Here is a 15,738-nt window from a genome sequence, read left to right as displayed (position 1 = left end):
GACATCATTTGAATGGGATCGGATGGCAGTGTGGCACCAATGTTGGTATCCCGATTGGGAGGGTTGTATAGTGGCAGTGTGGGAGTGTCTTTGCTTTTGGGAGGTACACACTAGAGAATTTACAGGTGATAGGGTTTCATGTCAGAAAAAGATAAATTTAGTAAATTGTTAACAATTGGGGAATTTGGGTAAAGGGGATGTAGGAGTTCTTTTTATTGTTCTTGAAATTTTCCTATAGGTTTGAAACTATTCCAACAAAAAAAAAAAGAAAAAATGCAAATCTAAAAGCAATTTTTTATTTACAGTATAAAGGTTACAAAGGTATATATGTATTTATATATATAATACCCTTAAGTTACAAATTTTCATTGTAATGTACAATGTTATATGTTGATTTGCAACTCAAAAGGAAGTGTTGTCTATGCATCTATATTTATAGAGTACACATAAAGCTTTTTTTAATTAAGAACAAAAATACCACCTTGTTTTACGCCACGTATTTTTGATTTGGTAGCCTGGTGACACCAGAAGATTTCAAACTTAAACCTTAAACAAGATTTTAAAAGAAGTCTTGTTTAAATAAAGGATTCTAAAAAGAAAAAACAATATCATATAATTTTAATTCTTTGTAGAAGTATTGTTCTTTCTAAGCCTTAATACTTAACAAAAATGAAAGTTGTATGGAACAGAATACATATGAGTGGGTATGATCAGAATTTGCACAGATTAGCCAAAGTAGGCCTTCGTACGTAGTGGTTTGCCATGTTATTTGCTAGAAGACCTTGGATCTGGTACCAAAAGGGAAATAGATTCTTTGGGCATCAAGGTCTTATAATGCTGCACTCATCCAAGAGATTGTAAACATAACACTGGAGTACTATACTACAGGAAAAAAATCTGAAACTGGTTATTATAAGGGCAGATCTGCTACAAGATGAGAAGAATAGCCTCAAGATTGGTGATTATGCCAAACCTGAAACTCAGTTGAAATCACTTACTTTTCCCCACATTCTGTAAATTCACAAAATAGAGGCGAAAAAACGTAGCTGATACCCATTCTAACAGGATAGAGATAAAAAGAAAAATACTTCTTCCAACGTAGGAGGAACAGATCCTTACAATACTTATGTGCTGGTAATGATACTGTACAATCATTAGCACCTAATTGTCAAAGGGTATGTTTAAAGTAAGAACCACGAAACTGAAGGCATGACCTAATTTTTCTGCACAATTCCAGGACACTTAAAAACAAAGAGAGAGGAGCTCAATTGATCATGTTATATGTATATATCACTCTAGTCACAGGTAGCTCAGGTACTTCCTGGGCATGATTAGGGATGCTGCCTGAAAAGGTAACCCTAGTGATACATGGATGGCAAGCTGGATAGAAAGGGACTATTACTGTCTGAAAATTATGAAAAAATTCAATTAACCTTATTTTCTTTAGGTGTCCTTTTTAATGGATTTGAATGCCAGAGTGTTCTAGAATAACAGGGATTTTGCTAAGTTTTAAAAGATTTTCACTTTGCTCTATCATTAATGGAGACACATTCTATCTACTATGTGAAAGAACTTTCAGCATATGAAATGTTTAAAGGACACTAGTGTGGAAATGAATGGGTCAATTTATAAATAGGCGGTAGTTGAATATTTAGCTTTGCTGTTTAGTGAAGCATTTTGTAAAAAAGACTTTCCCATTGACCACTTTAGGCAATAGAGCTTAATTTTTGTTGTGATTTATCTTACTAACAATACTTTCCTTCCCAAACTAAAGTGCTCAGCATAGATAAAGCCTAATCATCCCTTTAAACATTTTCCAGTTTGCCAGGTCCAGAGAAAGAGAACTGCAGACATACTTTGGTAAAAATACAAAGTGGCTAATTATTTAATCACTGATTGATAAATGGATGACACGCCATTATTATGAAATAATGGATTATATGCAACTTGAGGGCAAGAACTTTCTTTTGGATCCTTCAGAGTTCCTGGTCCCGAACTGTATATTAATTAATTCTCATTAAATGAAAGAATACGTGAATTAATGCCATTAATTAGACTTGCAGTTTCAATATTTCTTCAAGTCCCCAAAGAACCTTTTGTCTATTCAAGAGACTTCTACTACTTTGGAAGAGGTGATAGATCAATCAGGTTCCAAGGGTATATATGTGACTTGGATTAAGAAGGGCTCAAAAACTAAAAAACTAAACTAAACTTCTGTCAATGACATGGTAAGATTACTGCAAAACTGAGAAAGGTACTTAGAGGACTCAGAAAACAGAAATCTACCAGGATACCTAGTGTTGCAATATAATGAAGTATTGTTTCTCTATCATAGCATTCTAGTTTTAACCAATCTATTTTGGGGCAATTCAAGGATTATGGTTCATATGGTAGATTTTGTTGCATACAATCAAATGTTCATTGGCGAGCAAGCACTCATCTGCGAAAGGTATATCTATGCACTGCATCAAATACAGATTCACTTTTAAAACTAGACTATGCTTCGGTTCAGTCATCCGAAGTGGAAAGGAAGAGGTGGCAAGCGATTAAGCTGAAGTTTATCAATTTTGAAACAGAAGAAAATAAAGTATCTTGTTAAAATATTCTTTTAATACATAACAACCATTCTTCCTGTTGGCAGCTTAGCTAGTGTCAAAAAGAGACAAGAAAACAGATGTATTCTATGTGCCTATTTATTGTACCTTACCTTAACTTGAAATTCTATCCTTTATTAGAACAGGCTTGTATCACTGACTTTTTTTTTAGAGAAAGAATTTTAAAACAGCCACTTAAGCAGTCTATTACTAGTGTAAAATAAAGTTCACTTCAATCATTACACATAGGAATTCCTATATTGCTCAAAAATACATAATTCTGTTATACAGTATAACTATTTTAGAACTATCATCAAACATTTATTGTCTACATAGCCAGCACAATAAAGGATTAAAAAAAAAAAAAAAAAAAGCAGACTGCTGCTGTCATTTTTTAAAGACAGTATGGGAAAAGTCAAAATAATTGTAGATTAGCACACAATTAAAATAGGGGCAGAGAGAACATGACAGAAGATGGCTGATTCTTCTGCTTTCATTTTCAGGAGGAAAAAAAAAAGCTACAATAACAATTCAAGTTTAATGGAAAGAGATCTCCAAACCCAAGGTTGAATATAATACCACCTGGCACATAATATGATACCTGATAAAAAAAAAAAAAAATGATACCTGATAGACATATGTAAAAAGAATGACTATGACTATAGTCAAAATCAACTTGAAGTCTAAGCAGGATCCCCAGTTTAAATGTCTCTTTTCCTCACATAGGTATGCAGCTCCTACCAGAGCAATTTGCTTTGGGACTAAATAGATCTGGCATTTTACTTCATTAAGGATCAAAAAAAGAAGACCTTTGGCTTTCTAACCAGCCATTTCAGTTGTGGCCTCAATCACTGATGGCAGCGACATGGAAATGTATGCTGGTTATTTGGATAGTTTAAATGTTATGTACAATCAACAGCTTATAACCAGTGAAATAACATAACTCAGCATAAGTGTCCAAGATAAGATACAAAAAAGCAGAGAAAGTGCTTAAGTCTACAGGTCTTCCCTGAAAGCGTTAAAAATATTTAACTCTTTAAGTAGGTAGGGCTTTTATGAGAATTTGCATAGCAGCTTACAAAGTAATTTGCATTAAAAAATATGGACATTCTTCCATGTTTTTGAGAACATACAAGTATAATCACATGCATATAAATTAAACAAGAAGACCTGGAAGTTCTCTCAGGATTTAAAAATCTATCATAACCTTTTCTCAAATGTGGTCACACTTCTTGTCAATCAAAACCATTTACAGTGAAGCTTGTTTTTCTGGGAGAAACATAATCTTGTCCAGATTCCACACAGCTTAATTTTTTTTTTAAGAATAAATTTTGGCTTATCAGCTAAGTGCATTTAATCAGCTGGAAAAAGCTTTGTTACCATTCTGCTTAGGAGGATGAGTTAAGAAAACAAATAATCAGTAACAACTTTAGCCATTTGTTAGAGATTTTTTTCACTTATAAAAATATAGGAAATAAATAATTCAGCATCTCTTACCATGCAATAATTTTTAGCAACAAAGTTTGTGAAAGTACAGGTGATAGAAAACAGGCACTATCAGAGTTTACCTGGCCAAAGAAGTGCTAAACCATGGCTTTAAGATAGGTGAATGACATTGAAAGTATTATTTTTGATTGCCTGTACATGTACCAACGTTTAACCTGAAACTCTGTCTACTAGGTAGGTGAGTTTACAGTTACAACTATCTAATAAATACTGTATAAACATACATTAAAGTATTTCTTCATGTAAAATATTAGATGCTAGTTTCCAGGTAAGGTTTGATGACTTTTCAGGAAAGAACTTACCTTTTTCAGAAAAAGAAAAACTAAGCCTTTCCTTTTTAAACCTGTTGCATCGAGTCAATTCTGACACATAACAATCCTATAGGACAGAGCAGAACTTCCCCATATGGTTTTCAAGTCTGTAATCCTTACGAGAGCAGGCTGCCACATCTTTCTCCCACAGAGGGCTGGTGGGTTCAAACCACCAACCTTTCGGGTAGCAGCCGAGAGCTTCACCCCTGGGCCACCAGGGCTCCTTTTTTTTTTTTTTGGAAACCCTGGTGGTGTAGTGGTTAAGAGCTACAGCTACTAACCAAAAGGTTGGCAGTTGGAATCCACCAGACACTCTTTGGAAATTCTATGTGGCAGCTCTACCCTGTCCTACAGGGTTGCTGTGAGTTGGAATCGACTCAACAGCAACAGGTTTGTTTTGTTTTTTTCCTTTTTAAGTTTTCCTTTCCTTTTCTTTTTATGGAGAAAAGTTTTAGCAAAAGAGGAGGAACAATTTTCACACACCAATTGGCTGCTTACAGGCATCTATGTGGAATAAGGAGAAGATGTCTAGGCCCCAGATTTCGGTGGGCATAGGAAGTGGTCCATCTGAATGAAGGAACACTACTCTGCAATTTCCTTTCCACTCAACACACAAAAAGCCCATAACATCCTCAATAATTTTCATAATTCAAAATGAAAAACAAATTTAACGTTAGTTGGTTCTATAAAAGAGGTGGAATATAAAAAATGCCCATTTTTACTTATCATTTGAAAATAATTTGCCATATTTTGGCATCTAAATACAAAATACATATTTATCAAGGCTGTCACATTCATAAAAAGCACTTTGTTTATGGTTTGAAAATCTCACAAACACAACTTAATTGAAGAACAACCTGGTCATCCATGATTGGAAAGCTATTAATGTATGTAAAACAAGCAGCTTAAGGACTCTTGCTCTCGGGGCTGCTAGTGGACAAAGAAAACCTTCTCACATACTTTCGTTTCACATCAAGATTCAAAACATACTAAAAACCCTAAGACCCTTGGTGCTATACATGACAGTTTAAGCTTGAGCAAAAAGAGCAGAAATGCACACATGCCTTGTTTCTCCTGCCCACATTTAATCACAGCTTTCTTAATAGATCTTTTTCATATAACTAGTGAGCAGGGTTGCTCCAGAAGTTCCTCCCACAAATTTTGTCAGTGGCTTAGCCTTTCATAACAACACAGAAAACCTCAACCTAATGACTCTGCTGCTGACGTCTGTGACCGCATGGTTAAATTTCTCATGTTAATGATATTCTTGCTGCAAAGAGCGGCTAAACTCCCTTATCTGAAAGTATTATGTGTTGAAATCTTGCTTCCAGAAGTCCATAGTGGGACCTTCTAGGCTTGCTTTTCTTCCCTGATTTGCAAACTTATCTCATATGGAATCAAAATTAGGTTTATGAAAACATAAAAAGCTCTTGACAAACATATTCTAGTCTGGATTTTAATTTCTGCAATTTTAAATAAATCAGATAATTCATTTGGGGGCCTTCTAAAGCTATATGGAGCTGAGCGAAGAAGAGACATCTCTCCCCAACCTCTGCGTAGTGTTCCACTCGCTGGACATGGGGAAGGATGACTGATGTGCAGAGGGAAGACGCTGGGCTTCTCACAACTGCCTCTGGAGCTGGAACTGACTGGAACTCTCTGCTCAGGAGTCTGCATGTTCTCAGGCTCCATCTATTGTTCAGTCTGCGCTCAAACCACACAGCTCAAGTTTTGCAGAGTTGAGTTTTTTTTTTTTTCTTTTCTCCTATTTGAAATGCTACCCTCTTCCACCCTTCATAGTGTTCATATCCTCTTTCTGACACTCCTGATATATCTAGAAAATGAGAAGTACTCCTAGACCTTCCTTCAGAGAGCATAAAGAATATCCAAATTAGTTGAACTCTTCTTTGAGATTCAAGGATATTAATGTGCTAATCTTGAAGTTTTATATAGATATTACATTATTTTAAATGTTTTTCAGATATATACCTCATTCATAATTAGTAAAAAAACAAATGTGATTCTATAATACCTCAAAATCAACAATCTTAATTGCTACTATGTCCTAATGATGACATCTAATAATGCTTAATAAAACCCAGGTAGCTGTTCTATGGTCTCGTCACCTTGCACCCTGCAGGATAAGTTACTAAGCCAACACTGAGTCTTGAATTAGCAGCTGCTTGTCCATGCCACTCTGCTGCCACAAAGGGAGAGGACCAGGGACAAGATCCTGCATGGGTTCACACAGCCCAAAGCAACTCAACACGAATATGTCTGTGCTGAAAAGCTTACTTCACCCACAAAGTCTATAAACAAGCTGGCTCTTCAGGACTTGTCCTTCTTAAAGAGATTCGCCAACTAGAAAAGACAGTTAAGGAAACCTACCTCAAAGACTTAATTCCTCAAAACTAGGATAGATGATGTCCCTGGAATGGCAGTGATATCCAGTTATTCAAATAGTCGCTAATAAAAGCTCCACTAACCCTAACCAAAGGCACATCTGGTAAGCAATAAAAAATGGCTTAGGCTAAAATGAGAATTTTCTTTTAAAATAAGCCTTTTTTAATATTTCCTGGCTCCTACCTAAGATAAAATCAGAAGAGGCTAAAACGACCAAAACCTGTCTTGCAAAGCAGTGGTTCCCAACCTGCTTTTTAATTTGGTCACCACTAGATAGAGACTGGAAGGCAAGGCAAATAAAATTTTGCAAGTTATAAGTCCTAACATTAGCACTTCTGAGTGGCAAAGCTTGTGATAAGGTGGGAAGTGATGGCCGGAGTGGGATGTAGCAAGAGCCATGACAGGTGGAAAAACACCCTGGTAATGTACACTCAAGCACGTCACAGAGTGAAAGGAGCAAGTAAGGATGGTAAATTCCAATAAAACATATAACCCATCTGAAATGAACAGGAAGCAACTAGCTACCGCAAACTATTACCTGGGAAGGAACAGCTGCCTTGAACAAGAGATCAAGGCTAAGCCCAAAACAAATCCTACAGGAAGAAGAAAAAGAAAACAACTCTTGGATATCTGATTATGTCCAAAAAGCAAAACAATGAGCCACCCTTCTTAACAGGGGAAATAAGCCTAATTACTTATAAACCACATTACGGTACTAAAACGTAAATGAACAGCTTCATTTTGGAGCTTCTTAGAGGTCCTAGAATTTCTGGTCAAGGTAGCTTGTGGAAGGTAGGCTCTTCTTTAAACACAGTTGTGGTTCAGCAGTGATTTGCAGGTCCTTGTCAAGGCACTGTGTTGGAGGAGAGAGCAAAGAGCTTTCACTTTTGTGCTTTTTTTTTTTCCTCGATGTGGAAATACTTCTTGTGACATTCAAGGCTCTTTTCTGATTCTTTGCTGCTCACACAAGCAGTCCCATGCGAGTGACTTTGGCTGACAAGAAAGTGTGCAACACAAATACAATCGGCTTTGGACAAGAGTGCAGGTCCATGGTCTGCAGGGAAAGGACATTAATTATCACTACCATATACAGACAATTTAATAAACAAACTTATTTGGATACGGTGTTCTACTTTTTAAAAAGAGCTTGGATAAAGAATATGCCAAAGCTATGGAAACTCTTGGGAACTCAAAAGCCACAAATAAAAGTGTACTCTGAAGTAAGGTTATTCTACGTCATAATTAAACACTGGTGTAAAGTTTCACATCTACAGTTAAGATACAATTGTTGGTACACTGTGTACACCATGCGTGGCTGGAAGAACTAAAAAGTGGTGGATTTAAAATAAATACGAATATCCTATATGGAGACTATTAGTTGTAATTATATTTCCCAGATGGAACCACACTGAACTTAGCTGAAGCGTGACCATCTACGGGTGTGATTTTTGACACCCTTTATAGGTTTGTGGTGAGAATAATATCTCTTGAGGCTAGTTGTACCCTTCTAAGCACAGGACCCCAATCTGGACAGCTGCCACCAGATGAACAAGGAATCTGGGGTCAGGCTGCATGAGTCAACTGGTTAGCCAGCCTTTGGCACTGGTAACAGAGAACAGGAATAGGGCATAGTTTAGTTAACTGTGCTTTTAAAGGAATAGGGCACATAGTTTAGTTAATGGTGCTTTTAAAAGAAAGATACAACTTTATTAGAAGCCCAAATTATACAGCATTAATTTCATCACTAAATTTTGTATATATTAAATATAAAGCAAGGGTTAAAAATACGTAAATAGGTATAATCTAACACCTTGTTTGCTAAATGGCAACTGCTATTAAAAACTGGCTAATTTAATAGAAATGAGTTTAATAGAGAGAAGCATTTAACTCTCATTAATGCTTCTAGCCATGGCTTGGGTCAGGCCATGGTATTTTCAATTGCATCATATGCATGTGAAAGCTGGACAATGAATAAGGAAGACCGAAGAACTGATGCCTTTGAATTGCGGTGTTGGTGAAGAATATTGAATATACCATGGACTGCCAAAAGAATGAACAAATCTGTCTTAGAAGTACAACCACAATGCTCCCTAGAAGCAAGGATGGCCAGACTGCGTCTTACATACTTTGGACATGTTGTCAGGAGCGATCAGTCCCTGGAGAAGGACATCGTGCTTGGCAGAGTACAGGGTCAGCGGAAAAGAGGAAGACCCTCAATGAGGTGGATTGACACAGTGGCTGCAACAATGAGCTCAAGCATAACAATGATTGTAAAGATGGCTCAGGACCGGGCAGTGTTCTGTTCTGTTGTGCATGGGGTTGCTATGAGTCGAACCAACTCGACGAGACCTAACAACAACAACGCTTCTAGCTTTGAAAAGCCCTGGTCCATGGCCCGTCCATAGTCTCCTAACAAAAGGTTCATTTAAAATAAGGCTTCTAGCCACATTTTTTCCCATTTAGGCTGAACTATATTTTTTTATATACTAGCTCTTAGGTTTTTCTTATTTTTAAAATTCCAAGATTCTGTGTTTCCAAATTTACACCTACTGTGCCTATGTTAGTGGACATAAGATTTTACATATAAGACTTGAACTACTGACTTACTATTGATAAGGGAGAAAAGGCATAGTTGATACATAACTGACTGCTCCTGAAGTATGTTTGGTTCATCTCTCTAGTCTCTCTAAGGGAATCATGACGTTCTGTTGATATTTTCTCTCACAGACAAGGAGGCCAAAAAAGATGGCTGATTTGTATATCTCTATCTTTTTTTCTGATCAGCAGATTTCTGTAACAACCCAATCACTCTATTACTCTTAATTCTTATCACAACAAACTGATGGTAATAGTAATAAGAAAAAGTAAAAGATGGAATTTATTTAATAAAGTCTACTAGTTTTAGTATTTTATATCTTATTTTTGATAAAACTATGTTTCTTAAAGGGTCTACTTTTTATTTCTAACATTCAAACAAAACTGCTTTTTAAAAGCGAATGGTTTCTGAACATGGGAAATGAAGAAAAAAACAAAAACAAAAAACAAAACCAAACCCAATAGTATCTTGAAAACTGAAGAACAATTTCCTGTTTCCAAATGAAATGTCAGTCCTATAATTTTCTACACAAGAGGTAGGAAGTGATCAAAAAGAATGAGAATACATAAAGAATAAACATGTTTTTCAGAAACACTCTTACCAGCTCTCCCTCAGGACCACCAAAATCCAAATACAGATTTCTGATGCCATCATCAGCAGACATTTTCAGCCTTTCAAAAGGGTAGCGGTACAATAAGCTGCTAGAGCCTCCGTTTTCCCTGGAGATAGTGAACCCATTTTCATAGTGGACTGTGAGTCTTACCTCTTGGCTATTTAAGGTGCAGCCTGTTGGAAATAAGCAAAAAACTTCATTAGGAAAGTTCCTACTTCAGTTATCAAGTGCAAAAGGATTCTTCTAACTGTAGCAGAGGGAAAGAATCCTTTCTAGAGAATCTGTGATGCCTAGCCTATGTAAACCAGTTGCTGTAGGGTTCATTCTGGCTCATGGCGACCTCATGTGTGTAAGAGCAAATATGTTGCCTCTTATATATCTTATTGTATGTCTTATTTTTTTTTCCCCCTAAATTTTGTTTATTTTGTTGTGGTTGTTGAGAATATATACAGCAAAACATACACCAATTCAACAGTTTCTACATGTACAATTTATAGTGACATTGATTACAGATAAGTACATTTCAAAGCAAGATTAGAGTCTCTGAATAGATGCCATTGCTGTTTTCCCAGAAAATGACCCCTGGTGTCATAGTCAGACAGAACACTGGGCTAGATGGACCACAGCTCCAATTTCCCATGGGCTCTTTTTTGTCCATTTGGCTATGCATATCAAAAAAGATAAAGTTTTGATTAGAAAATGATATTAGCAATTGCTTCAGGTAAAAAAAAAAAATGCTTTTCTAAGGAAAAATAGATGGGTACCTGCTTTTCAAACTTTTCAGCCTAAGAACTTCTAATAGTAGAAGCCAGTGAATACCTGTCCCAGGGCATGGAGAGCTGGAGCTAGTACAGACCCACAGTTATCACAAACTTGGGTTTTATCTTTAAAATTCATGATGGTTTTGCAGTTTACTCTAGAATTTCTTGACCTATAAAGAAATGTTATGTGAAAAAATAATTCTAGAAGAAATAAAACTGACTTTATTTACATTCCTAGAATTGTGCAGCCATTCTCACCCTCCTTTCCTGAGTTGCTTCTCCCTCATTAACATAAACTCACTGCCCCTAAGCTTCCTATCTAATCTTTTGAGTTGTCAACAGACTCATTTTTATAGATTTAGGATTTGAGGTTCAGAGAATTTAGGATGCCCAAAGTCACCTAATTAATATGTGGCATTCAAGCCTGTGTCTCCTGACTCCACAGCTCATGCTCTTTCCACACTGTTCCAGGCTGCCTCCTGAAGGGCCTATTCATTACTTAGGTACTTAATTAAGTGCTCATAATGATCCTGAGGCTCCTATGTAGAAGGGGACATATTTTTTTCAGACCATGGGGCTATTATTGAGTATAATCACATATATTAAAGATACCCTTCTAGTAAGCTCCCTACTAGTAAAACATTTAATAAAGCCAGGAGGAAACAAAGGCTCATTAACTAATAATAAACCAATCAGTGTTACATCAAGGTGAGCAATGGTAAATACAACCTGTTACCTACTCTGTCTCTTTATAAAAAAGAGACTAATAGTGGTTACCAGTATATCATGGAGAAGCATTTGGGGACAAAGACCCTAATGACAAAGAAATTTTATGCTGTAAATCTTGTCCCTGCTGCTTTGGGGCCAGTCACTTGTAGAGGGGCTCTGGAGGCCTCCAGTGTTTCCAGCAAGATCCTGGCCTGTCCCTCAAACTGCTCCAGCACTGTTTGTCACCCAGGGCTCCTCCAGGTCTCAGGCCTTTCAGAACAACCTAGAAAAGAATAGACCTCACAGGTTTGACCTGGCCTAGGCTGCCCAGGACTGTCCTGGAGAAAGGCTGGGCAGCATTCCTAGTGACTGCACATATGAAAAGCCAGTCCATCAAGCGTAATCAAGAGGCTAATCACACCCAGGGTTACAAAGAACATGATGTTGTGTTCCTCTATTATAGCTGTTTGATCAAAGGTAGGAAGTAGGTCTTCCTTATTTTAATTTCTCTCATTACAAAGCACAGCGCTTTGTAGAAAATAAACACTCAGCAAATATTTGTTGATTTAATGAATTAAGAAAGGCTGATATATACTGTAAATGTCCTCCAGGAGTTTAGTCATAAGAATGAGTCATCTAGAGGGGGGAAATGCAGGACCTTAACTAAGGCACTGGCTTTAAGTCAGAAGCACCTAAATTCAAGGCCCAGCCACACTAGCTCCAATTCCATCATCTTGAAAATGGAGATAATGCCTGTCTTAGAGGGCTGTTTGTGAAGGTTAGATGATACATGTATCTTACCTATGCTTCAAAACAAACCTGACTTTCTGTTGATTTGATTTTTTTTTAGAGGGCTGTTTGTGAAGGTTAGATGATACATGTATCTTACTTATGCTTCAAAACAAACCTGACTTTCTGTTGATTTGTACCTAATGTTGTTTCTGCTTCTGTCTTTTCCTACCTTGGGAGCAGAGGGTATGCCTACCCTATTTATTCCTTTTATGGTTGAATTAGTTTATGTTTGGAATTTTTTGGTGATGTATGCTGAATCATTGACTGTTGGTAATTTTTTCTTAGGTATGATGGATTTTTACAAATATTATGTGGGACACCGTATGTCCCAGTGGACTCCTCAGACTCTTCCCCATTTTCCGGCACTTCTCGGCGCCATTGAGCAGGAAGTACATCACGAATGCCCCTTACACTGCTGTGAGCTATAAAATGTCTTACTTATTTGAATATCAACAAATCCTGGAAACCTCATCTTCCCAACAACACACATGAAATAGGAAATAAACTTTTAAGCTTTATCTTGCTGTTTGGAAGGCCGAGAGGCCAAGAAAAATGCAAATGGCACCTCTTAGAACCACTGAGCAGGCAGTACACAATGAACATGCACTTCAAGTGTTTTGGCCCTGAAAAGAACTCATTTACTTGAATATTTCTGAATGCCAGTAACTGTATCTTCCTAATAACACAAAGGAAATAGTATAATATCTTATACTATATTTCTTGTACTCTTCCTAAACCTTATTTCGCTGTACAGAAGCCCAAAGACACAAAAGCTTCACAAAAGCACTCCTCCAGGATGCATTCACTCACACAAATGCCTCCCAACACTCAAATGTGGTGCTGAACAATTTCTTTGTTTTTTACGCCGTTAATGCAAGTCTCTGCCCCACCACGTACTAAGTGGTTCTAATGCTTTCCAATAAACCTTCAGAAGCAGAAAAAGTACTTGGTCCCTAAAGTACCCGTGAGCACGAAAGGGCTATTTTAGTATTGCTAGTAAAAGCACAGAGTGTATACTGATAAATATTTCCCAAAGACGTGAATAAAAAGGGACGTAAGAGAATTTCTAAGAAATAGAGAACAACACGGTCAGAGCAAACTGCATATTTATTAATGTAACTCCTTCACATATGTCTACTACTTCTTTGTCTTCATATCACCAAAGCTACAGAAATATAAAGTACCTTCATAAAGTTCTTTATGATTTAAAAACTTTAATAGCTTGGGATATTAGTATGATGAAAATAAGTCTTAAAAACATTATTATTAGTTCAAGCAACTACACGCATGTGTATTTACAAAATCTGTGTCAAATAGAAAATGGCTTTATGTACCTGAAGAAGTTAATAGCATTCTTTTTCTATTCATTTTGAAGCTCATGTTTGCTAGAAGGAAAAAGTCCTTGTGTAAGAAAAGGATCACTGATAATTCTACCATACCTATAACCTAATAAAAAAAAAAAGGTTACTAAATGAATATTATGAAGATCATGTACTGCATTCAGTAGCTAAATCTTATAAGTTTTCACTGAAATTTTTCTGAATGAGAAAAGTATAACCAAACATGTAAGAGATACGAAACACAGCTTAGAAAGACAACATACAATATAGGGGAAGTCAGCATAACTTGACCAAAGCGAAGCCATAGAAGCTTCCTAGACATATCCAAAGACCCTGTGGGACTGAGTTGCTGGGGCTAGTGGCTGGGGAGCATAGTCTTGCGTGACATCTAAGTCAATTTGGTAAGTAGCATCTGGGGTCTTAAAAGCTTCCAAGCACCCATCTAAGATACATCTCTTGATCCCATCCTGTCCAGAGCAAAAGAGAATGAAGAAAACCAAAGACACAAGGAAAATATTAGCTCAGAGGACTTAAAGGCCGCATGAACCAGAGCCTCCACCAACCCGAGCCCAGAACAGCTAGATGGTGCCCAGCTATGATCATCAACTACTCTGACAGGGATCACAACAGAGAGTCCTGGACAGAAAAGGAGAAAAATGTAGAACAAAATTCAGATTCATGAAATGACCAGGCTTACTGGTCTGACAGAGACTGGAGGAACCCCCGAGACTATGGCCCCGGATACTTTGCTAACTCAGAACTGAAACCACTCTCAAAGCCCGCTTTTCAGGCAAAGATTAGACAGGCTTATAAAACAAGCAATAATACATGTGAGGAACGTGCTTCTTAGTTCAATCAAATGTATGAGACCAAATGGACAAGACCTGCCTGAAAGCAAGACGTGAAGGAGGAAGGAACAGAAACTGAATGAATGGACACGGGAACCCAGAATGGAAAGGGGGAGAGTGCTGTCACATTGTGGGGATTGCAACCAATGTCACAAAACAATACATGTATAAATTTTTGAATGAAAAATTAACTTGAGCTGTAAACTTTCACCTAAAATTTCACAATAAAATTTAAAAAATAATAATTTAGCTAACTATGTAATAAAAAAGTAATTTAAAAAATTGAAAAGAAAGAAACAGCTTAATTTGTTGCTTTTTGTCAACTTCCGAACTTCCTTTAGGCTGTGGACATCTGAATACGTGGTACAATGTGTCACAACTATAGTTTTAAGTAAACCTTTCTGAATCTCCCAACAATTTAACAGAAGGTGGTAACGTGAATCTGAAAGACACGCTAACTTACATATGTATGTGCCTATACATATGCACACACACATATTTTAAGGGAATTCTGGCTACCATCAAAGTGGTTTACCTTCAGCCAGTTTAACATATCTGGCACAGCTATGAACACATAGTAAATGATTGATAAGTAAACTAGTTGACTTGAATTGTGGAAATGAACATACTAGTGAGGCTATATTAAAATACAGCTGTGAATGAGACCAAAAAACTAGAAAATTACTAAAACTATGTTTGTTTTATCTATTTAAAAATATAAGGAACTAGGAAGTCCTTACTCTCTCTCCTCAAACCATCCATGTTTCAATAACTGTGAGCCTGGGACTGGGTAGCCTTTTTATTTCCTACAATATGAAGTTTAGCTGCTAGACACCAAAGGATCAAAATAAAACTAAAAAATTCAAGTTCCACTCTGTTTTAGGAAGTGCACTCCTCTGCATCTTTGCAGAAGGCATGGTGACCCCAGATACCAGTGATATGCCTGGTGCGCATGCCAGCCTGACCCCTCTGCTGTCCACAGGAACAGAGTAACACTGACTTTACACTGAGGATCTACCCATCCCAGAAGGCACAGTCCATGGCCAAGACAAAAACCAGAGCTCCAGAGCCCTTAAATGTGGTGACCGACAACTCCACAGAGAAAATGGGGAAGAGACACAGACAACAGGTGAGAAAGACAGTGTGATTAAAATCCAAGGTGGGGTCTTACTAGGTATTGGCATAATTGCTTCACTCATCACAGTGGTTGTGAGGAAAATACCAGGCAGATCCTAAATAGCTGAGTAATTGTGTCATTTTGACAAC

The 15,738-nt window shown here is 37.1% G+C and overlaps 1 protein-coding gene across 1 annotated transcript in view; it reads right to left on the bottom strand.

Annotated features, from left to right (window-relative positions):
- Window positions 1-297: 297 nt before the first annotated feature.
- Window positions 298-15,738, bottom strand: part of SNTB2 (syntrophin beta 2) — a 124,511-nt gene continuing 109,070 nt past the window's right edge. Inside the window, exons 6-7 of the mRNA XM_049863644.1 lie at window positions 10,012-10,196; window positions 298-7,868 (exon numbers count right to left, since the gene is read on the bottom strand). Of these exons, the coding sequence (XP_049719601.1) occupies window positions 7,776-7,868; window positions 10,012-10,196 (278 nt within the window). The 3' untranslated portion in view covers window positions 298-7,775. The remainder of the gene's footprint in view (window positions 7,869-10,011; window positions 10,197-15,738) is intronic.

The sequence above is a fragment of the Elephas maximus genome, chromosome 21, assembly GCF_024166365.1.
Source record: "Elephas maximus indicus isolate mEleMax1 chromosome 21, mEleMax1 primary haplotype, whole genome shotgun sequence".
Lineage (NCBI taxonomy): Eukaryota > Metazoa > Chordata > Mammalia > Proboscidea > Elephantidae > Elephas > Elephas maximus.
The sequence above is the reverse complement of the archived record's forward strand: the minus strand, read 5'-3'. Positions and strand labels throughout refer to the sequence as shown.